This window comes from Anser anser (assembly GCF_964211835.1).
Source record: "Anser anser genome assembly, chromosome: 18".
NCBI classification, from domain to species: Eukaryota; Metazoa; Chordata; class Aves; order Anseriformes; family Anatidae; genus Anser; species Anser anser.
Genome location: NC_139739.1, coordinates 13,758,207 through 13,779,906, shown reverse-complemented (window position 1 = coordinate 13,779,906; position 21,700 = coordinate 13,758,207). Strand labels below are relative to the sequence as shown.

General features: G+C 70.5%; 2 protein-coding genes across 4 annotated transcripts; one reads left to right on the top strand and one right to left on the bottom strand.

Moving 5' to 3' along the window:
• Window positions 1–2,682: 2,682 nt before the first annotated feature.
• Window positions 2,683–11,652, top strand: DTX1 (deltex E3 ubiquitin ligase 1). 2 transcript variants are annotated; one of them, XM_083803332.1, is made up of 10 exons: window positions 2,683–2,804; window positions 3,998–4,636; window positions 6,786–7,455; window positions 9,753–9,814; window positions 9,929–10,090; window positions 10,209–10,270; window positions 10,376–10,534; window positions 10,638–10,799; window positions 10,877–10,966; window positions 11,110–11,652. In XM_083803332.1, the coding sequence occupies exons 2-10, from the start codon at window positions 4,378–4,380 to the stop codon at window positions 11,332–11,334; spliced, it is 1,851 nt and encodes a 616-aa protein (XP_083659458.1). In that variant the 5' UTR covers window positions 2,683–2,804; window positions 3,998–4,377; the 3' UTR covers window positions 11,335–11,652. The 2 variants fall into 2 exon arrangements, with proteins under 2 accessions (XP_083659458.1, XP_083659457.1); XM_083803331.1 differs by lacking the exons at window positions 2,683–2,804; window positions 3,998–4,636 and having other exon boundaries at window positions 5,174–7,455.
• Window positions 11,653–12,159: 507 nt separating this feature from the next.
• Window positions 12,160–21,583, bottom strand: RASAL1 (RAS protein activator like 1). 2 transcript variants are annotated; one of them, XM_083803329.1, is made up of 21 exons: window positions 19,961–21,583; window positions 19,018–19,074; window positions 18,808–18,921; window positions 18,642–18,703; window positions 18,419–18,548; window positions 17,508–17,589; window positions 17,253–17,390; window positions 17,087–17,169; window positions 16,880–16,997; window positions 16,649–16,802; window positions 16,492–16,556; window positions 16,248–16,360; window positions 15,957–16,149; window positions 15,735–15,872; window positions 14,885–15,023; window positions 14,515–14,690; window positions 14,285–14,431; window positions 13,263–13,398; window positions 13,062–13,182; window positions 12,913–12,977; window positions 12,160–12,458 (listed from the first exon to the last, which is right to left on the bottom strand). In XM_083803329.1, exons 1-21 carry the CDS (start codon window positions 20,023–20,025, stop codon window positions 12,304–12,306), a joined length of 2,451 nt encoding a protein of 816 aa, XP_083659455.1. In that variant the 5' UTR covers window positions 20,026–21,583; the 3' UTR covers window positions 12,160–12,303. The 2 variants fall into 2 exon arrangements, with proteins under 2 accessions (XP_083659455.1, XP_083659456.1); XM_083803330.1 differs by having other exon boundaries at window positions 17,253–17,354.
• Window positions 21,584–21,700: the final 117 nt, after the last annotated feature.

Sequence of the window (21,700 nt, the reverse complement as noted above, 5' to 3'; positions counted from 1 at the left end):
CCCACAGCCGCTGCCTTCCGCCCCGCCGGACATGGGGGGCGCGATGTGGGGGGGCGCGATGCGGGGGGTCGGAGGGGGGGGAGAGGCGGGGAGGGGGTCGTGGATGGGGGGTCGTGGGTATGGGGGTGTTCATGGATATGGGGTCATGGATGGGGGGGGTCATGGACAGGGGGTCGTGGATGGGGAGTCATGGGTATGGGGGGGTTCGTGGATGGGGGGTCATGGATGTGGGGTCATGGGTGGGGGCTTCATGGACGTGGGGGGCTCATGGATGAGGGTTTATGGACGGGGGGGGTTCATGGATATGGGGGTTTGTGGGTGGGGGGGTCGTGGGGGGGGGGATTTGTGGATGGAGGGGTCAGAGCAAAGGGGGAAGGTGTGGGGCGGGAGACCCCCGGCCCCGTGCGGTGTGAGCGGGGCTGTCCGTGGGTGGGAGCAGCCTCGTGGTGCTTGGCGTGGGGTGTGCACGCGTGTGTGAGTGTGTGCACACGTGTGTGTGAATGTGTGTGCACATTTGTGTGCGTGTGTGCATGCATTTGTGCGTGTGCCTGTGTGTGCATGTATATATGCATGTGTGCACATGTATGTGAATGTGTGAGCATGTGTGTACACGTGTACATGTGTGCAAGTGTGTGTGTATGTGTGCACATGTGCATGTGCATGCACATCCATGCACTTTTTGTGCACGCAGACATGTGTGTATGCATGTGTGCACATGTGTGTGCCTGCGTGCACGTGTGTGCCTGGGTGCTTGCCTGCATTTGCACGTCTCCGTGTCCCCGTGCGCACGTCCCCGTGTCCCTGTGTGCCCGTGCCGTCGGTCCCCGTGTGTGCGCACACACGTGCAGGTGTGTTTGTGCGTCCGGTGGGTGTTTGTATACAGGTAGCAGTGTGTGTATGTTGGCCTGGGGCTGCGTACGTCGCAGCGCCTGGGTCGCCCCAGCTGCGCTTCCGCTGCCGTGTGTGTGTGCACGTGTGTGGTCCGTGTGCCGGGGGTGTGCAAGGAGCAGGCGTGCGCGGATGGGGCCGCGCATGGGTGGTCCCTGCCAGGGGCGTTGGTGTGCGTGTGTGGGGGGGTGTGGGGGGGCATGGGCAGCGTGTGTGTGGGTGTGCACATGTGTGTGCATGCGTGTGGGTGTGCATGCGTGTGTGTACATGTGTGTGCGTGCATGTGTGTGCATGCATGTGTGTGCATATGTGTTGATGCAAATGTGTGCAAACGTGCATGCAACTGTGAGTGCCTGCATGTATGTGCACGTGTGTGTGCAATTGTGTGCGTGCACGTGTGTGTGTGCACGAGTGAGCATGTATGTGCATTCATGGGTGTGTGTGCATGGATGTGCACATCCATGTGTGTGGATGCAAGTGTGTGTGCGTGCATGTGCATGGAAGTGTGCATGTATGTGTGTGCATGCATGCGTGTGTGCATGCGTGTCTGTGCATGTGTGTGCATACGCGTCTGTGCATACATGCACATGTGTGTGCAAGGCCCCGAGGTTTGTTTGGGGTCCCCACATCCCCCCCGGCCACGTGGCGTGTCCCCATGTCCCTGTGTCCCCGTGTCCCCATGTCCCCGTGTCCCCGTGTCCCCGCTGTCAGGACGGGGCCGTGCTGTTTACCCCAGCGGTGTGCGGAGCAGACGAAGGTCACCCCCCTCCTCCTCAGACTAAACACGCTGGGGGTGGATGTCCTGCAGGTCCCCCGGGGTGGGGCAGGAGGTGACACACCGCACGGTGGCACGTGGCCCTGGGTCTGGGACGTCCCCGTTGTCCCCTGAAGGGATGGGGATGGGGTGCTGGGGGACTGCGGGCTCTGGGGACCCTCAGCTTGTCCCCCCTGCTCCCTGGCCCGGCTCCAGGTCCCCATGTTCCTGTCCCATTGCCACGTGCCACGTCCCAGCTCCAGGTCCCCATGTCCCCGTGCCGTGGCCCAGATCCACGTCCCTGTGCCATGCCCAGCTCTGTGTCCCCATGCCATGTCCCTGTCCCAGCTCTGTGTCCCCGTGCCGTATACCAGCTCCATGTCCCCATGTCCCCGTGTTCCCATGCCCCCATGCCGTGGTCCAACTTCATGCCCCATTGTTCCTGTGCCAGCTCTGTCTCCCTGTGCCATGTCCCAGCTCCGTGTCCCCACGTCCCCATGCCATGTCCCAGCTCCGTGTCCCCACGTCCCCATGCCATGGCCCAGGCAGGTACCCGGGCCCCGAGCCGAGCCAGCGGAGGTGCAGTGCCACCGTGCCCCGCGGCTGTCCCCGGCCTCCCGCGACCCCCCCCCCGGTCCCGCGTGGAGCCCCGGTGCCACCCCCCCACGCGAGGCCACCAGGTGGCACTGCGAGGCCACCGCGCCCAGCCCTGCCCAGCCCACGGCCGTGGGGCGACGGCACCGGGAGGGACACGGGGTGGGTGCGTGGGGGGGCACCCAACCGCGCCGTCCCCAACCTGTCCCCAACCCCCCCCGATCTCTACAGCCCCCCACCGTGCCTCAGTTTCCCCCCCCCTCCATCACCCCCTGCCCGGCACGGGGCCCCCGGGTGGGGACCCCCCGCACCCCACGCGTGCGCCACCGTCTCGGGTGGTGGTGATGGTGGTGGGGGGGGGTCCCCGCCGAGAGTGCCCAGCCCCCGGTGCGGGTGCCCGCTTCCCCGGCGCGTGTCCCCGCCGCGGGTGCCCGCGCGGCCGTGCGCGCCGCCGGTGCCCGTGGCCGCCCGGCGCTGCCGGAGCGCTGCCGCCGCCCGGCCCCGCGCCCGCCGCCGCCGCCGCTCCCGGTGCGGTTTGCGGGTCCCGCTGCGGCTGCGGCTGCCGGAGGTAGCGGCGGGGGGGCGCGGGCGAGGCCGGGCGGCGGCGGCGGCGGCCATGGCGGGGCCGGGGGGGGCGGCTCCGGGGGGGGGGGAGCGGCGGCGGCGGCGGCGGCGGCCGGGGGGTTACCGGGGGGTACCGCGCACCGGGGGGTAGAGCGCACCGGGGGTGCCGTGCGCCGGGATTGTGGCGCGCCGGGGGTGCTGTGCACCGGGGGTGCTGTGCGCGGGGGGGTGCCACGCGCTGGGGGTAGCGTGCACCAGGATTGTCGTGCACCGGGGGGGGTTCGGTGCGCCGGGGTTGTGGCGCACCGGGGGGTGCCGTGCAACCGGGGGTGCCGTGCGCTGGGGTTATTGTGTTCTGGGATTGTCGCGCACCGGGGCTGCCGGGCACCGTGGGCACCGTGGGGCCAGGCCTGGCCTCTCCCCCTTGCCCCGTGGCCCATGGACCCCGGGGGGGTCGCTCCCGTCGTTGGGCCCCTCCGGTTCTTGCGGTGCTCGGGGTGCCGGGGGGTGCCGGGCGAGAGCGCGGGTGCACACGCGCGTGTGTGTGTGTGCGTGCGTGTCCCCGTGGGTGTTTGTTGTCGTGCTGCCGTGGGCCCCGGCGTGCGTCTGCCTGTCTGCCTGCCTGTCTGTCTGTCTGTCTGCGCGGGTCCCCGCTGCCTGTTTGTGTCACCGGGAGCGGGTGCCAGCGCGCGGCTCTGTGTCGCTCTGTCTGTCCGTGGCTCGGCGTGTGTCCGTGCAACAGCCCCCCCCGTCCCCTTCCGTCCCTTGCACGGGGGCTGTGGGGCTGTGGCAGTGGGCGAGGGGCTGGCCGGGGGGCCTGGGGAGGCCAGGGGGGCCGGGGCATGCGGCCCAGGCTAACCCCAGCCCAATGCCTGCAGTGCAGATCATAAATCAGCGCCGGCTGGAGCTGGAGGGCCGCGGGCTCCCCGGCACGCAGCCGCCTGTGTGGGGCCACAGAGCTCGCTGGCTTTTTGGTTGTCCCCCCCCCGAGCCCTGGGAACAATTGTCCTTGCACCGCCTGTGCCCCCTGTCCCCTGTCCCCCTGCTCTGCTGTCACGGCCGAGGGGCTGGCAGACAGCCCATGCCACCCGGCTGCGGGCACAGCCAGGGCCTCCGCGGGGCGATGGGGACTGTCCCCAAGCTGCCACCGGTGAGGGCGGGGGCACAGCTGACCGCTGCCACGGTCCTGTTTTGCAGGTGACACCCCCGTGGCGTCCTCGGAGCCGTGGAGAGACCGGTGACATTGTCTGTGCCCGGAGGAGAAAGAGAAAGAGGGGGTGCCTGGGGTCACTTGTCCCCAGTGTCCCCGCCGAGCCTGGGGGACACTGCCGGAGCTGGAGACGTGCCCACGGTGCCCGATGCCCGGTGCCGGGTGATGGATCGCCCTGGCGCGGCACGGCGGCGGCCCCGGTGGAGCAGGACGGGGTGCCCCGGGGGTCTGGGTGTCACCTCCCACCCCTGCTGAGCCCCGGAGCGGGTGGGAGCAGCGAGCAGGGACAAGGACACCTCATCCCCCGCCACCGAGACGCGTGTCCCTTCGCGGAGCATGGCGCGGTGCTGAGCTGCCGGCCCCGGCCATGGCGCGGCAGGGCACGGGGGCCCTGCTGGCCTCCGGCACTTTGGGGTTCCCCCCCCAAAACCTGGCCCGCGTGGTGGTCTGGGAGTGGCTGAATGAGCACGGGCGCTGGCGGCCCTACTCGGCCGCCGTCTGCCACCACATCGAGAACGTGCTGAAGGAGGACGCCCGCGGCAGCGTGGTGCTGGGCCAGGTCGACGTCCAGCTGGCGCCCTACGTCATCGACCTGCAGTCCATGCACCAGTTCCGGCAGGACACGGGTAAGGGGAGGTGCTGGGATGGGTGTGCGGGCGGCCGGGGGTCTGCCGGGGGCGGATGGCAGGGGATGGGTCCGTCTGTCCCAGGGCATGTCCGGCTGTCCGTGTCCTCGCTTTGCTGCTTCATTCGCTCCTTCCTTACTTTGTTCCATGCATGCAGCCATCCGTCCCAGCGTAGCACAGCTTATTCGTCCAGCATTCCATCCGTGTGTCCGCCAAGCCAGCCATCCCGATGTGTGTTTGTCATTCCATGCGTCCACCTGACTGACCATCTGTCCGTCCATCCGTCCATCCATCCATCCATCCATCCATCCATCCATCCATCCATCCATCCATTTATCCACCTGTTTATCCAGTTCTCCACCCATCCTTCCATCTGTCCGTCTGTCCATCCATTCATCCCCCCTTCCCTCCATCCATCCATCTGTCCATCCGTCTGTCAATCCATCCGTCCATCATCCATCCATCCGTCCGTCCATCCGCCCACCCACCCACCCACTGTTCATCTGTCCATCCCCTCCCCAGCCGTCTGTCCGTCCCATTCCTTCTGTCCTCCCCTGGCCCCCCTGGGCCCACTCCCCACCGCAGCCCCCCCAGGACTCCCCCTGCCCGTTCCCTTCCCTCCTGGAAAAGGGACAAGAGGAACCGGGCGGCCCCGCTTTGGCGGCTGTGGGGGCTGCGGCCACGTGCCGCCCCCTCGGCTGGGCCACACAACCAGGACGGGCGTCCTCGGGGAAATCAAGCCCCGTCCCGCGCCGCCTCCCGGCCCAAACCCCATTAACCGTGACCCACTAAACCGGCACGTGCCGGCTGCGCCCCGGGGGACTCGCTGGGGACAAGTGACAGGGTTTGGGGGTGGCGCGGGGCCCTTGTGTCCGTGCACCATGCTGAGCGATGCTTGTCTGCAAGGTCCCCAGATGTCTCATTTCCTGGTGCCGGGTGCTCCTGGGGACACGTGCCTGTGCTGGGGTGGGTTTGGGGGGTGGCGTGCCACCAGAGCGGGTGCTGCAGGCTGTCCCCTGCCGAGGTGACATGTCCGTGGTGCCCGGGGACATGCAGGGCCTGTTCTGAGGGTCCTGCCGGTGCCACTCCAGTGTGGGCTGGGGGGCTGGGGACAGGGGTGGCGCTCGGCATAGGGACAAAGCCACGGGTGTGAAACGAGGTGACCCTGTTCCGAGCAGCGGGGGCGTGCACCCGCGGGACGTCGGTGGGATGTGGGCACGAGCGGGCAGCAGGATGAGGGACGTGGATGCAGGGAGGCCGTGGGGTGTGGGGGGTGGAGGCAAACACAAGCGGGAGGCAGGACACGGATGTGAGCGGGACATGGACGTGAGCCATCGGGGGGATCTGGATGTGAGCCAGCAGTGGGGTTTGGGACACGGACATGAATGGGCAGTGGGATGTAGGGCACGGCTGTGAGCGGGGCGCACGGACCCACCCCACGGGGCCACGGGCAGCGCTGCCTCAGCACCAGGCGGCAGCTGGGGCCAGGCGCTGCTGCCTGCCTGGCCGGTGATTAATGGCCCTTATTAGAGTCGTTAATAGGGCTGGGCAAACGCTGCCGGCCGGGGATGGAGGCGCAGCATGCTGTCTGAGCAGGGCACGGCGCGGCCAAGGTGCAGGGATACGGGGCTGGGGGCTGAGACGTGCGCCCTGTAGGGCTGGGCGAGCTCCGAGGCTGCTGCCGAGACCATTTTGGCTGTAAACAAACAGGGAGGGAGCAGAACTTGGCTTTGCATGGGAGCCGAGCCGAGGACAACGCCGTGACAGCAAGCCCTGGTTCACAGCTGTAAGGAAACCCCTCCTGACCGGGAAATGTGTCCCCAGCCAGGGACATGTGGGCTGAAGGGATGGAAAAAAGTGCTCGGGGTCGAGCAGCATCACCCTTCCCTCGGCCAGGACATGGTGTGGGAGCGCGAGCACCGCCGTGACCGCTCCACGAGTCCCCGGGGAGGGATGTGCAGCCAGCACTCCGCTGCAGACACCGCTATCGATCGCACCCGGTGGCTGCAGGTGTTTGTCCTGCACCCTGCGGGGCTTTGTGCCCAAAGTCCCTTTCCCCGGGGGGAGGATGATGGGCTGGGAGCGGGGCCACGTGTGCGTGCGGCCGCGGGTTCAGCCCAGGCGGGTGCTGAGCCCCGTGTCCCCGCAGGCACCATGCGCCCCGTGCGCAGGAACTTCTATGACCCGTCCTCGGCGCCGGGGAAGGGCATCGTGTGGGAGTGGGAGAACGACAACAGCTCGTGGACGCCCTACGACATGGACATCTGCATCACCATCCAGAACGCCTACGAGAAGCAGCACCCGTGGCTGGACCTCTCCTCCCTGGGCTTCTGCTACCTCATCTACTTCAGCAGCATGTCGCAGATGAACCGGCAGACGCAGCGCAAGCGCCGCCTGCGGCGCCGCATGGACCTGGCCTACCCGCTCACCATGGGCTCCATCCCCAAGTCCCAGTCGTGGCCGGTGGGCGCCAGCACGGGGCAGCCCTGCTCGTGCCAGCAGTGCCTGCTGGTCAACAGCACCCGCGCCGCCTCCAACGCCATCCTGGCCTCGCAGCGCCGCAAGCTCTACCCCGGCGGCGCGGGGACGCTGCCCGTGCGGCAGAGCAGCACCTTCGCCGGTGCCACGCTGTGGCCGGCGGGGATGGGGACGGTGGCGGGCGGCGTGGCCAAGGGGGAGACGCCGAGGGTGCCCGCCGGGGCTTTTGGGCGCAGCCAGAGCGCGCCCAGCGGTGCGCAGCTGCCCGGGCTCAACAACCTCAACCGGCCCGGCACGCAGCGGGGGGCCGGCGTCAGCGCCCGCGCCGCGGTGCCCCCGGGGTAAGCCGGGCATGGGGAGGGTGGCCCGGGGAAGGGGACGTGTGTGGTGTTGCTGTGGATGCTGGGCGAGGTGGCACGGGGTGGTGGCACACCAGAGGGGAGTGGAGGTGGCGTGGGTTGTGCTGTTGTCTCGTGGAACAGCGCCAGTTGTCACCGCATCTGCCCCGGCACTGTGTCACCGCCAGGCGTGGGGACGTGGTGGCACATCCCCGTTCCACAGTGCTGGTGCCTGGAGCTGTGGTGGTTTGCGCTGTGCTGTGCCGTGCTGTGCCGTGCCATGCGTGCCATGCTGTGCCACTCTGTGCCGTGCCACACCGTGCCGTGCTGGCTGGGGATGGGGTGCCAGCTTCCAGGGAACTTGTGTCCCCACTGTCCAGTGTGGGGCCTGTCACCCCGGAGTGTCCCGATGCCACCAAGCAGGTCGCAGGGGGACACATGGTTGCGGGCACCACAGCCTGGTGTCCCCTGTGTCTCACCAAGGGAATGTCACCAAGGCCAGCAGCGCGGTGGCCAAGTCCCCATGGCCATATCCCTCTGTGGGTTGGCCAGGGGTCCCCGTGGGGCTCTGGGCACGGGGCTGTCACCAGCCAAGGGACAGCAGGGGACAGTGGATGGACTCGCTGAGCTGGGAACCGGCCCGGATCCAGACCCTGGCTATTCGGTGGGAGCTGCCAGGAGGGGAGCGAGCACCCAGGGCTGGCACTGAGCCCTCGTGGGGACAAGGGGAAGGAAATCCTGTCCCATCCCTCCCCGCCTCCCGCCACCACAGGCAGGATCCGGCCCCGGGCTGGGAGACGCAGCGGGGCACCTCTGTGCGGCGGCGGTGACAGCGCGCTGGGTGCCACCTCCGCTTTGGGGCGCGTGCCGTGGGAACACCTGCCGGGCCGAGCCCTGCGGATGTGCCTGTCCCCTGGGACCCGGGTGCAGAGCGAGCACTGTGGGGCTCCGTGGGGCAGCTGGGGAGCATTGCCCAGTGCGGGGACATCCCTCTGTGTGTCCCCTGCTGCCCATAACCACAGCTTGCAGCCAGCTGGGGCTGGGGACAGGGGCGGTGGGGCTGGGGACAGGGGGGCACGCAGGGTCGCCGAGCCCCCGGCGTGTTTCCTTCCTCTGCTGACGCGCTGCTTTCGCTTCCGTGTGCTGGGCCAAGCCGTCCCCGTCCCCGTCCCTGTCCCCGTCCCCGTGCCAGCACGCCGCCCCTGTCCTGCGCGGCCCCATGGACAGGTAGGAGGGGACGAGGAGCGCCGAGGCCACCACTGTCCCCTGTAGCCTCGGTGTGGCTGAGGGTGGGTTTGGGGACCACGGGGAGGACACCGCAGGTGGGGGCAGGCAGGGTTACAGGACGGCCCGGGGTGTCGGGGGGGCAGAGGGGGGCCAGATCCTGCCCGGGGCTGGGGTCTTGTGCCTGTGTTGTGGCCACGGGGTTGTGCGTGGGGACGTGGGGGTCGGGGCGGGGATCGCACCCGGCTGGTCACGTTTGGGAGTGGGAGAGGTGGCAGGGAGGGCACGGGCAGTGCCGCTGCGGTGCGGGGGGCTCTCCCCACGTCCCCCCCCCACCAGCAGCCGCCCCGGGGCAGGAGAGCGCCCACCCACCCGTGGGCACAGCCACCTCCACCTCCACCACGAGCCCCCAGGTCGCACCGAGTGCACGGGGATGTGCACAGGGGGATGCACGCATGGGCGCACGCGGGCACGGCGGCCCCCCCACGGCCACGTGTGCCACCCCCTTTCTCCCTTAGGTGTGTGCCAACGGTGCCACCGAGAGGACAGGGCCAGGGGACATCTCTCCACGGGGGATCACGGGCTCCTGTGGCTTCTCCAGCAGTCCCCGAGGCCACCACTGCCACTGTGGGAACTGTTGGTGCCGAGGAGCATCCACCCGCAGCACCCGCTGGGTGCCAGCGGGGTGCCCAGAGTGGCGGCAGTGCCCGGTGTCCTCTCCTTGGGGGTGGCACCCTCTGGGGCAGCAGGAACATCCCCATGGCTGCAGGCAGGGACAGGGGAGGTGGCCGCTGTCCCCAGCAGCTGCCAGCACCCAAGGGTGACAACGGGACATGGAGGGACAGACCGTGATGGGGGCTTGGGGTGGGCTGGCGCTGCGGTGACCGCGATGGAGGACGCACGCTGTTGGGTCCCCAGAGAGGGTCACACCGCAGCAGGTCACATCCCCTTGTGTCCCCCTCCCCAGCAAGGCTGGCTAGGGGACACCCTGCCCCACACCCCACCCTGGGGACGTGCCACGCGCCGGGGGGACAGCGCCAGCCCCGCTGAGCCCCTTCCCTCCCGTCTCTGCGCAGGGTGCCAGCCCTCCCGGTCAAGAACCTGAACGGCACCGGCCCCGTCCATCCCGCCCTGGCAGGTAACGGGGGGGGGGAGGGGGGGGCCCCACGAGCACCCATGGGTGCTCCAGGGGGGTGGGCCAAGGATGGGGGGGGCCATGGCCGTGCAGACAGCGCTGCCTGTCCCCGCGCAGGGATGACGGGCATCCTGATGTGCGCCGCCGGGCTGCCCGTCTGCCTGACCCGCGCGCCCAAGCCCATCCTGCACCCGCCGCCCGTCAGCAAGAGCGACATCAAGCCCGTGCCCGGGGTCAGCGGCATCTGCAGGAAAACCAAGAAGAAGCACCTCAAAAAGAGTAAGGAGCCGCTGGCGTCCCCGTAAACCCTCGGGGCGGCGGCCAGAGGGGAAACTGAGGCACGGGGCCGGGGGGCAAGGTGGGAAGGCTCTGACCAGCATCTCCCCACCCACGGCAGGCAAGAACCCGGAGGACGTGGTGCGGCGCTACATCCAGAAGGTGAAGACCCCCCCGGACGAGGTGAGCAGCCACAGGGTCAGGCTGGCACGTCGGGAGGGCAGGGGGCGGGCAGGGAGGCTGGTGTGCCCCCCAGCCCCGGGGTGACAGCCGTGCCCCCTGTCCCAGGACTGCACCATCTGCATGGAGCGGCTCGTCACCTCCTCGGGCTACGAGGGCGTCCTGAGCCACCGCGGCATCAAGCCAGAGCTGGTGGGCAAGCTGGGCAAGTGCGGGCACATGTACCACCTGCTCTGCCTCGTGGCCATGTACAACAACGGCAACAAGGTGAGACCCGCCTGGGGACACCGTGGGGACTGTGTCACCTGCCATGGGTGGGTGGCGCAGGGCTGGGTGCGGGCCCCCATGCCCACCCTTTGTGCCCCCGCAGGACGGCAGCTTGCAGTGCCCCACCTGCAAGGCCATCTACGGGGAGAAGACGGGCACGCAGCCCCCCGGGAAGATGGAGTTTCACCTCATCCCCCATTCCCTCCCGGGTTACACCGACTCCAAAACCATCCGGATCGTCTACGACATCCCCACCGGCATCCAGGTGAGCTGCTCACGTCCCCCGGGACCCCCGTCCCGGTGTCCCTGTGCCGCCTGCTCACCCCTCTGCCGTCCCACCAGGGTCCCGAGCACCCCAACCCCGGCAAGAAGTTCACGGCGCGTGGCTTCCCGCGGCACTGCTACCTGCCCGACAACGAGAAGGGCAGGAAGGTGAGCGTCCCCAGCGTCCCCAGGGGTGGCGTGGGTGCCTGGGTGGGGATGCGCCCACGTAGGTATGGTCCCAGGGGTCGGCCCCGTGCGCCCTTGGGGTGCCCGTGCCGGAGGGGAGGGACGCAGCGGTGGCCGTGCCGCAGGTGCTGAAGCTGCTGATCGTGGCCTGGGACCGGCGGCTCATCTTCACCATCGGCACCTCCAACACCACGGGCGAGTCGGACACGGTGGTGTGGAACGAGATCCACCACAAGACCGAGTTCGGCTCCAACCTGACGGGTCACGGCTACCCCGACCCCAACTACCTGGACAACGTCCTGGCCGAGCTGCTGGCCCAGGGCGTCTCCGAGGCCACCCTGAAGGACTGAGGCCAGGGCGAGGGGCTCCCCGCCGCCCCCTCGGCCCCGCGCCGCCGTCCCCGCCACCCGCGCCGCTTCGCCGCCGACGCCGCAGCCCTGCCGGGTGGGCTCGCCCCCCGGTGCCACCCGCCGCGCGTCCCCGTCCCCATCCCGGCTGGCCACCAGCGCGGCGGGCTGGTGCTTTGCGCCGCGTCCACCCGCGGCCCCTTCGCGCGTGAGCCGCCGCCGCGTGCCGCCTGTGCCACCCGCCGCCGCCCCACGGAGCCGCGTCCAAGCCGGTGCCATGTGTACGTCTCGGTGTTACTGAATACACGCCACGCCGTGTCCCGCTGCGTCCCCGCACCGTGCGCCCTCGCGCCCGTGCCGTGCCGGGGACGGGGTGCTGGGTGGCACCGCCGCGGGGGGTGTCCGTCCCCCGGGGGGTGTCGCGGAGGGTGAGGCTCGGTGATGTGCCAGGGGACGCTGCGCTGTGGTGGGCCTTCGGGGGTGGCTCTGTGCGTGTGCGCACACTTGTGTGCATGCATGGTGCATCTGTGTGCACACTCATGTTCGTGCATGCTGTGTGTGTGCACACTCGTGCGCTCACAGCCACACAAACACTTGCACACACGCTCTTCCACGCGTACCCACACCCCCCGTGGAGATCTCGCCCCCCGTCCCCCGAGATCACAGCAGCACTGCCACTCACGCCCCCTCGTGTTCCATGCACCACAGCCCACGCGCGGCCCCTGCAGCCCTTGCACACCCAGCCGTGCACACGCGTGCACGGGTACGTGCACCCCACGGGCTCCTCCTGCGTGTCCGTGGGATGCCCCCGCTGCGCTGTCCCCGCGTCCACGGGGGCAGCGGAACGGAGGCAGGCGGCGAGGACTACAGCTCCCAGTATGCCTTGCGGCGCGGGCAGGGCCGGCCGGGCCCCGGCGGCGCAGGGCATGCTGGGGGCTGTAGTCCCAGCCGGCGCCGCGGTGCCGCCACCCTTCAAGTGGCGGGCGGCGGGGCCGTGTCCGTGTCCGTGTCCGTGTCCGTGTCCGTGTCCGTGGGCGGCCTCGGGACGCCGTGGCGGCGGGCGAAGTCTTCGTGGGCGGTGTCCAGGTCCCGCAGCACCTCCTGCAGCCGCCCCCAGACGGCTCCACCTGCGGCACCGGCAGCGTCAGCGCCCACCCGCGACCCCCGGCCCCCACTCGCGACCCACGCGACCCCCACGGGCCGCCACGTCCCGTCCCGCTGCGCCCCACGCACCCCCTCCCGCCCTCCCCCCGCCCCCAGCACGGCCAAAAGCGCCGCGTGGGGTCCCGTGTGCGTGGGGATGCGCTCAGGGCCGCGCGTGGGCGCGCGTGTCTGCCCCACGCGCCCACCCGTGCGCGCGTCCGCGGGCTGCGAGCGTGTGCGCGCACCCAGCCGGGCGCGGCCCCGCGTGCGCGTGCCCGCGGGTGTTTGCTGTCCCCTGGCGGAGGAGGCACGCCGTGGAGGAGCACCCGTGGGCGTGCACACGCGTGGGCGTGTGCACGCGTGCACCCGTGCGTGTGCGCATTTGTGCACGCATCCTGCTGGGGTGGGGGTCCCCGCACCCCCCTCCCGCGCCCCTACCTCCCTGCCCCGCCTGCGGGGGCTCCGTCGCCGCGCCGCCCTCGGGCCCCCCGTCTGCCGCCTCCCTGCAGGAGAAGGACCCTGAGCCCTGCTGGGGGGGCACCCATGGGTGCGGGGCACCCCGCAGCCCCCCCCCCCCCCCGCCTCACCGCAGCCGTGCCCCCGCTGCCCGGAGGTGCCCGTAGAGGCTCTGCGCCGCCGCCGCGGGGTCCAGGGGGTCGCTCCACTCGCCCAGGGCCACGGCGCCGTGGGTCCGGCTGCAGCCGGGTGCTGCCGAGGAGGGTCTGGGTGGGTGGGGGTCCTGCTGGGGACCCCCTCCCCCCCCGCCACCCATAGGTCCCCGGCCTTACCGGCGCGGGCAGGCTGCAGGCAGCAGGACCAGCGGGCGGCGCGGAAGGCGCCGGGGTGGCAGGTGGGCAGCATGGCCTGGTTGGCGCTGCTGGCCTGCCGCAGCGCCCACAGCCACTGCCACAGCTCCTGCGCGCCCTGCGGGGACACGGGGCGGGGGTGGCACCCGCTGGGTGTCCCCCCCCGTGGTGCCAGCGGCCACGGTTCCCCCCCCCCCCCCCCCCCAGCATCCCCAAAGGGGTGGCACCGCGGTGACACCGAGTGATGGTGTGATGGCAGAGGGGTCCGGGTGGGTGTTGGTGGGGAGGTGGCACTGTGGGGGCGGGGATGGTTCCCCAGTGACCCCAGTATAGACAGGGCTGGTTCCCCAGTGACCCCAGTATAGACAGGGTTGGTACCCCAGTGATCCCAGTATAGACAGGGCTGGTATCCCCATGACCCCAACACAGTTTGAGGTGGTAGCCCAGTGACCCCAATACGGATATAGTTGGATACCCCAATGACCCCAGTACAACTGGAGTGATCCCAGTAGGGATATAGCTGGATACCCCAGTGACCCCAGTGCTGTCAGAGCTGATAGACCAGTGACCCCAGTAGGGATATAGCTGGATACCCCAGTGACCCCAGTACAACCAGAGCTGATAGCCCAGTGACCCCAGTACGGATATAGCTGGATACACCAGTGACCCCAGTACTATCAGAGCTGATAGCCCAGTGACCCCAGTACAGATATAGCTGCATACCCTACTGATCCCAGCACAGGTCAGGCAGGCACCCCAGTGACCCCAGTACAACCAGGGTAGGATACCCCCGTGTTCCCATACAGCCAGGGCTGGCACCCCGCTGTTCCCAGTACAACCAGTATAGCTGCATTAGGGACTGGGACATTTCCCACCACCCCCAGGCACTGCTCGCTTCCCACAGGGCTGCTTGCTGGTGTCCTGGGTAGGGGCACCCTGGGGTGCTGGGCTGGGCGGGGGGGCGTGTCCCCAGGGTCCCCAGGGTGCGGGGTGGGGGCCCCCACCTTGCACTGGATGTAGGTGGTGCGGAGCTGCCCGGCGCCATCCTGCGCCACGACCTGCATGACGTGGGGCTGCGGGAAGGTGCCCTCGTCCACGCGCTCCACCGCCCGCATCTGCGGCACGGGGATGCGGCAGCGCGCCCGGGGACCCTGAAACGGGACGTGTCACCGCGCCCACGGCCCCGCCGCCCGCCAGCGGGGCCATGGGGGGGGGGGGCGCGGGCAGCACCCACCTGCCACTCGGGGGACTTGGAGTAGGACAGAGCCTCGGTGCTGAGCCAGAAGTACCTCTTCTTGAAGGCGAAGCGGGGCAGCAGCGCGGGCTCCTCGGCCTCACGCACGTGCAGGTAGCCCTCCTTGATGGTGGCCGAGGGACCGAAAGGTGCCGCCGGCACCGGCTCCTCGCCCGCTGCGGCCGTGGCACGGAGGTGGCAGCGTCACCTCGGGGTGCCACCGCCTCGCCCAGCCCGAGGACGCCCCCAAATCGGAGCCCATCCCCTGAACGTGGAAGCACCCCCGGGTCCTGGGGGATTTTGCAGGGTTTGATGCCACCCTGAGCCCCGGTACCGTGCAGGGGGTGCCCGGCGTGCCCCGGGGGCTCACCCTGGGTGCTGTCCACCTCCACGAGGCCGTCCAGGAAGGCTTTGACGCGGGTGACGCTGGGCAGCAGCACGGCGTGCAGCGGGGCCATCCAGGGCTCCTTGCCCAGCTGCAGCCCCAGGTTGCCGATGCTCTGCAGCGCCTGCCCCGCGCGGGAAGGGCTCACGCTGCCGGGTCCTGTCCCCGGCACCCGGCGCTTTTCCCCCCCCTCTGCCCTGTCCCCCGTGTCCCGTGGGAGTGGGAACTGGGGGAGGGAAATGGGAAAGGGGAGCGGCACGGGGTGGTGGGACCCAAGCAGGCAGTGCTGCCCCGTGCTCGGTGGATGGTGACATGGGTGGTGACAAGCAGGGTGGGTCATGGCATGTGGCATGGGGACAGGAATGGCTCTGCCCTCCCTGCCGTCCCTGTCCCTCCCTTGGGTCCCTGTTCCCCTCTGGGACCCCTCTCCCTCCACAGGGTCTCTTTGGGGCCCCCTTCCCTGCCTGGCATCCCCATCGCCTCTGCGGTCCCTGTCCCTTCTGGGGTCCCCATCCCTCCCTGTGGTCCCCATCCTTCCTGGCCATCCCCATCCCTCCCTGGTGGTCTTCATCCCTCCTGCGTGTCCCCATCCTTCCTCTGTGTCCCCATCTCTCCTGGGTGTCCCCATCCCTCTTGGATGTCCCCATCCCTCCTGCGTGTCCCCATCCCACCTGGGGATCCCCATCCCTCCTGCGTGTCCCCATCCCTCCTGTGTGTCCCCGTCCCTACTGGGGAACCCCATCCCTCCTGCGTGTCCCCATCCCTCCTGGGTGTCCCCATCCCTCCTGGGTGTCCCCATCCCTCCCCGAGGTCCCCGTCCCGGGGCTCCCCGCACCTTGGCGAGCAGCAGGAGCGTGCGGCCGGTGCGCGGGTCGGCGTGCTGCTCCCGCAGGCCGAAGAGCTTGGGGGTGAGGACGGCGGGGGCGAAGAAGCGGAGGAAGAGGAAGCCGCTGATGGAGAAGTAGCGCACCTCCTGCCGGGGCGGGGGGACGGAGCTCAGGGCTCGGCCACCTCCCAGCACTTTGTGGCCCCCCCCTGGCCCCGCCGTGGCCCCCACCTCGTGCTGTGCCGAGGGGAACTGCTCCTCCACCCGCCTGCGGAGCTGCTTGAAGGCCGCCCTCATGAGCGGGGGACACTTCTCCACCGAGCCCACGATGGCATCGACCACGTCCCCCAGGTAGCCCTGCAGCAGCCCCAGGCTGCTCTCCCGCACCTGCGCCTCCGACAGGGACCCCTTGAAGGAAATCCTCCTGCGGGGACACCGCCGGCTCACCACCAGGGCGCCGCTGCAGCGGGTGGCCCCCCTCCCGCGGGGGACGCCAGGACGGGGACGTGCCCCCGCACTCGCCTGCCGCGGCTCAGCTCCATCTTGCAGGGGTCCAGCTCCACGTACTTCTTCTCCTCGAAGATGCGGTTCACCACGGGCTTCAGGACCTCGTGCAGGTAGGGCAGCCCCACCACCTGCATGGGGCGGGAGCCACCCTCCTTGTCCCCAAGCTGTCCCCAGCACCGTGCCCGTGTCCTGATGCCGTCACGGGAGGGCGCAGGGGTGACCGGGCCGGTGCCGTCCCGATGTCCCCTCCCTTGCTCACCTTCATGAACATCTCCACGGACTTGGAGGCCAGCGAGTTGGAGCGGAACAGGGTGTTGGGGTCCTCTGGGAGAGAGCAGGACATTCCCGTGTCCTCCTTGGTGGCCCCACTCTGCCTCCCAAGGGGGCCTGGGGGGGCAGCCAGCCCCAGCACTTACTGGTCCTGGCCAGCTCGCGGGCGATGAGGTAGTCCAGGAAGGGCACGGCCAGCCCCTGCACCAGGAAGATCTTCACCAGCTTGGTGGCCACGTCCTGCCGGCTCTCCCCCGAGGTCACCTCCTCCAGGACGGCCAGGGCCGTGCCTGCTGGGGGCTGCGGGGAGGGCAGGGTGGGCAGGGGGCCGCCACAAGGCTCGGGGGACGAGCGTGTCCCTGCCCCGCAGCACCCACCTGGCCCGGGCAGCGGATGGGCTCGGCGAGGAGCTGGATGAGGGGCTGGTAGCAGTGGGGGGGCAGCACCCGGTCCTCCACCAGCCGCACCGCCAGCCGCAGGGACCCCAGCCGCCCCCTGCAACGACACCCACGAAGGGAGAGGCTGGGACAAATCCTGACACCCCCACCCCCAGCCCTCGCCGTCCACCCTCGCCCCGCACTCACCCCGGCTCCTCGGCGCTGCTGGCGAAGGGCAGGAGCTGGAACCAGCCCTTGGTGGCACCCGGGGCGCCCAGGGGGAGCTCGACCTGGGTGTGGGGGGGGAAAACTGAGCCGGGGGGGGGGGGCGCACAGCGGTACCGGTGCCCCCCGTGCCCCCCGAGGCCCTCACCCGTCCCAGGAAGTCGTTCTTGCCCACGATGTCCCAGTCCCACACCTCCACGCTCAGCACGGCGTCCCCCAGCTCGCCCTCTGCCAGCTCAAACTCCAGCACCTCGTCCCAGCGCGGGAAACGGGTTTTCTTAATCACCTGCGGGGACGGGGCCGGTGGCGGCAGGGGACGAGGTCCCCGCGAGGCCCCCAGCCTCTGGGGTCCCCCCCCGGTGTCACCGCGGGGAGCGGTGCCACCGGTGCCACCCGGACTCACGGCCGTCTCCTGCGTGTGCCCGCAGCACGACACCCGGGCGAAGGGGTCCGAGGTGCCCGAGGGGTCCCGGGGGGCCAGGTCCCTGTGGGAGGGTGGGGGTCAGGGGGGTGCAGCGTCCCCCTCCGTGTGTGTGTATGGGTGTGTGGGTGTCCCCTGGCACTGTCCCCTGTCCCCCTGGGTACAGCGAGGCGCCGGCACGGCGGGTGGCAGGATGGCACCGGGGGGGTGCTGGCACCCGGTCCCTGGGGGGAGGGGGGGGCAGGTGGCACAGCGGGGGACGCTGCTGTCCCTCCTGGCTGTCCCCGCGGCCATCCCGTTGCCTTGGTAGCCGCTTCGGTAGCCATGGCAGCGGGATGCTGCTCCTGCCTCTGCCAGCTGCCTGCGGGTACGCGGGCACGCACAGGCACACGTGTGCACACACACGAACACGTGTGCACACGCACACACACACACATGTATGCACGCAGACTGCCAGCCCCGAAACCGGCAGCCCTATCTCAGCCCACCCCAACGCCACCCACAGCCTTCGGGGCGTGCCTCAGTTTCCCCCAGTTTTACGACCAACGGGGAGAGATGCGGCGCGTCCCCTCGTCTGTCCCCTGGGAGTGTCCCCAGGGTCCCACGGCACTGTCCTTTGTCCCCTGGCCCCAAGCGGGGCTGGCAGTGTCCGAGCGTCGTGTGGCACAGGGGGGCATTGCGTGGCACAGGGGGACTTTGCCCGCTCCGGCGCTGAGACCCCACGGCATCGTGACACACGGCGTGGAAGCACCGATGTCCCCAAGCGGGACACAGCAGTGACACTTGCGGTGGCCCTGTGCCCTCTGCCCCCACTCATGGCTCCGCCAACCCCACCCGCCGAAAACGAGACCCCGGTGTGGGCACAGCCCCCCCGCGCCCCTGGGTGCCGCTACCTGGCCCCGATGAGGTGGCAGCGCAGCACCCGCGGGTGGCCCTGCTCGGGCACCTGCACCTCCAGGTGGATCTCGCCCTGCACCTCCTCGTCGGGGTCCACGGGCGCCAGGCTGAGCCAGCTGTCGATGCCTGCCGAGGGGGACGGGGTGGGCACCAGCGGCATGGGGACGGCCCCCCCGGGTCCCCCCGAACCCCTCCGAGCCCCCCGAGCCCCCAGCTCACCCCGCGGCTGAGCCGAGATCTGTTGGTGGCTGAGCGAGACCTTGCCGATCACATCGTCGTGCCTGCGAGGGGGACACCAATGGGGACGGCCACCCCCGGGTGGCACAGCCCCGCTGCCACCCCCTGTACCCCCCCTGCCCCCCCCCCCGCCCCGCTGTCCCCCTACCCGATGGTGTCCTCGTCCAGCACGTAGATGGCGAGGCTGCGGAAGCCGCGGGGCAGGCGCAGGGTGTACTCCTCGCCCCAAAAAGGGTTCAGGCTCTTCCACACCGTGGCCGTCCTGCGGGCGCGGGAACCCCGTGGGCACATGGATGGGGGTGCGCCCACCCCCACAAAGTCCCCATGTCCCCTCTCCGAGTGGGGCACGGTCCCCTACCTGGCCACCACCTCGTTGTCCACCTTGACCACGCAGTAGGGATCGCTGGAGCCGGAGCTGGGGGTGGGAAGGGGACAGGGGGGTGAGCACCCCGGGGTGCTGCTGGAGGGGGGGGGCTCCTCAGCCAGACCCCACAGCTGGCACCCTGCCCCGCACCCGCACGGGGACGGCGCCTTTCCCCGGCTCTCTCTGAGCTTGGCGACCCCGGGGCCACCCCGAGCCACTTGTCCCCATGTCCCCAGGCGTCCGTGCCAGCGGCGGTGCCGAGCCCTGAGTTTCTGTAGCAACCTGCACCCAGGTGTCAGGGCTCGGGGCTGGGGCGGTGTCAGGGTGACACGGTGACACGGTGACACCGGCTTTTACCTGGCCCAGGGCCCTCCCGGGCTTAACCCCTTCCAGCGGGGCGGAAAAGCTGCGCCCATGCCCCAGGACGAGGGGACGAGGGCCAAATCCTGCCTCTTCCTTCCCGGTGGGTGCCCCGCACCCTCCCGGCTGGGTGCTGGGGGCGCGGGGCGATGCCGGGCCCCCCCACTCCTGAGCCCCCCACTCCTGAGTCCCCCACCCCGGGGCGACGCTCAGCCGGGAGCCGGACCCCAAGGGAGGTGCCCCCAGCCCCAGGGATGGGACGGTCCCGGCGGGGACCCCGCGCTGCGTGCCCTGGGATGGGGGCACCCCGCCGGGTACATGGGGGGGCTGCGCGCCCCCCCCGAGCACTGCCACAGCCCTGGGGGAACGCCCCGAGCCCACCCTGCTGGGGGGCAGCACGTGGGGTGGGGGGCTGAGGGGCACCCCCAGCCTTCAGCAGACCCCCCCCTCGGGGAAACGGGTCCCTGGCAGCAAGGGGGTGCGAGGGGGGAGCCCCAAAACCGGGGGGAGAGCAGAGCCCACCCAACACCACGTCCCCCCGGGGCGGGGGGGCAGAGACCCCCCCGGCGACACTCACACGTCCTTGGCGGGCAGATCCTTCCCCTCCAGCACCCGGCAGCGCAGCGAGGTGCTCTGGGCCATGCTGGCAAACTTGGGGGGGCCGGCACCTAGGGGTCCATGGGGGGCTGCCGGGGGGGGGGTGGGGTGGCTGCGAGGCCCTGCTTCCTCCTCCTCCTCCTCCTCCTCCTCCTCCTCGCCGCGTCCTTCCTCGGCCGCTGCTCGCTTGTTTTCCTCCGTGCCGGAGCGAGCGGGAGGCAGCGAGCCGGAGCGCGCGGGCACGCGGCGGCGGGCGAGCTCGGGTGGGCTGGCCCCGTGCCCACGGACACGGCGGCACGGCCCGGGGGGCTCACTGGGGACCCCCCCCCCTACCCCCCCGTGCTACCCGCGTGGCCAAAGCCATCCTAGGCCCCGTGCCCCCCGCTGCTAGCCGCGGGGAAACTGAGGCACGCGGCCCGAGCCTGGTGCCCCCCCGGACCCTCCGGGTGCCCCCCCAAGGGGGGTAATTTCTGTCCCGTCACAGCCGAGAGCCAGCAGGGGCTGTCCCCAGGCTTGGGGGGGTCTGTCCCCGTACGTGGCAGGTGTCCCCCCCCTCGTGTCCCCAGGGACAGGCTCGCTCTGCCACCAGCTCGGCCACCTGGCTGGATGTGGGGGACTGATCCTGCCCTGCTGCGCGGGGGGGGTCACAGGAGGGGGGCTGCGTCCCATACCCACAGGACTTTGTCCCACGATGACCCCCCAGGGGACCCCAATTATGGGGAGGATGGGGGCAGTGGGGTGGGGGGTCCGTCCCCTGTCCCCGCTGCTGTCTTGGTGTGCCATAACGGGGGGGGGAGCGGTGGCTGACGCGGGGGCTCGCAGATGTCTCCTGCAGTGACTCACGGGAGGCACCGGCACGGTGGGTGGCACCACGCGGGCGCTGGGTCCCCAGGGTGCCACCGCCACAGGGAGCTGCCATATGGGTGCTGTGTCCCCGGGGTGGCACTGACGGAGGGTGGCAGTTTGTGGGTGCTGTGTCCCCAGGGTGGCACTGACAGGGGGGTGTCCCCATAGGGGTGCTGTGTCCCCGGGGTGGCACTGACGGGGGGTGGCACTTTGTGGGTGCTGTGTCCCCGGGGTGGCACTGCCAGGGGGTGTCACTTTGTGGGCACCGTGTCCCTGAGATGGCACCGCCGGGGGGTGTCACTTTGTGGTTGGGCACCGTGCCCCTGGGGTGTCGCTACCAGGGGGTGTCATCTTGTCACTTCCTGGGTGCTGTGTCCCTGAGGTACCACTACCAAGGGGTGTCACCTTGTTGCTTTGTGGGTGCTGTGTCCCCGGGGTGGCACTGACAGAGGGTGTCACTTTCTGGGTGCTGTATGCCTGGGGTGCCACTACCAGGGGGCGTCACCTTGTCATTTTGTGGGCGCTGTGTCCCCGAGATGGCACCGCCGGGGGGTGTCACTCTGTGGGTGGGGGGCACTGCCAGGGGGTGTCCCCATATGGACACTGTCACCTTGTCACTCTGTGGGCGCTGTGTCCCCGGGGTGCCACTACCCGCAGGTGCCCGGTTCCGGGCCAGGCACGGTGCCACCGGCCCTTGGCGCGGTCCCCGGGCCGTGTTTGCCGTCCGACCCGTTCCGGGGCGGCCTGGGGAGGGAAGGACGGAGGCGGAGGCAGGGCCGGCCCCGGCCCCGGCCCCGTCCCCGTCCCCGCCCGGTGAGCGCAGGCCGCGGGGCCCAGCCTCCAGCCGCGGCCGCCGGCCCTGCCCCGCAGCCCC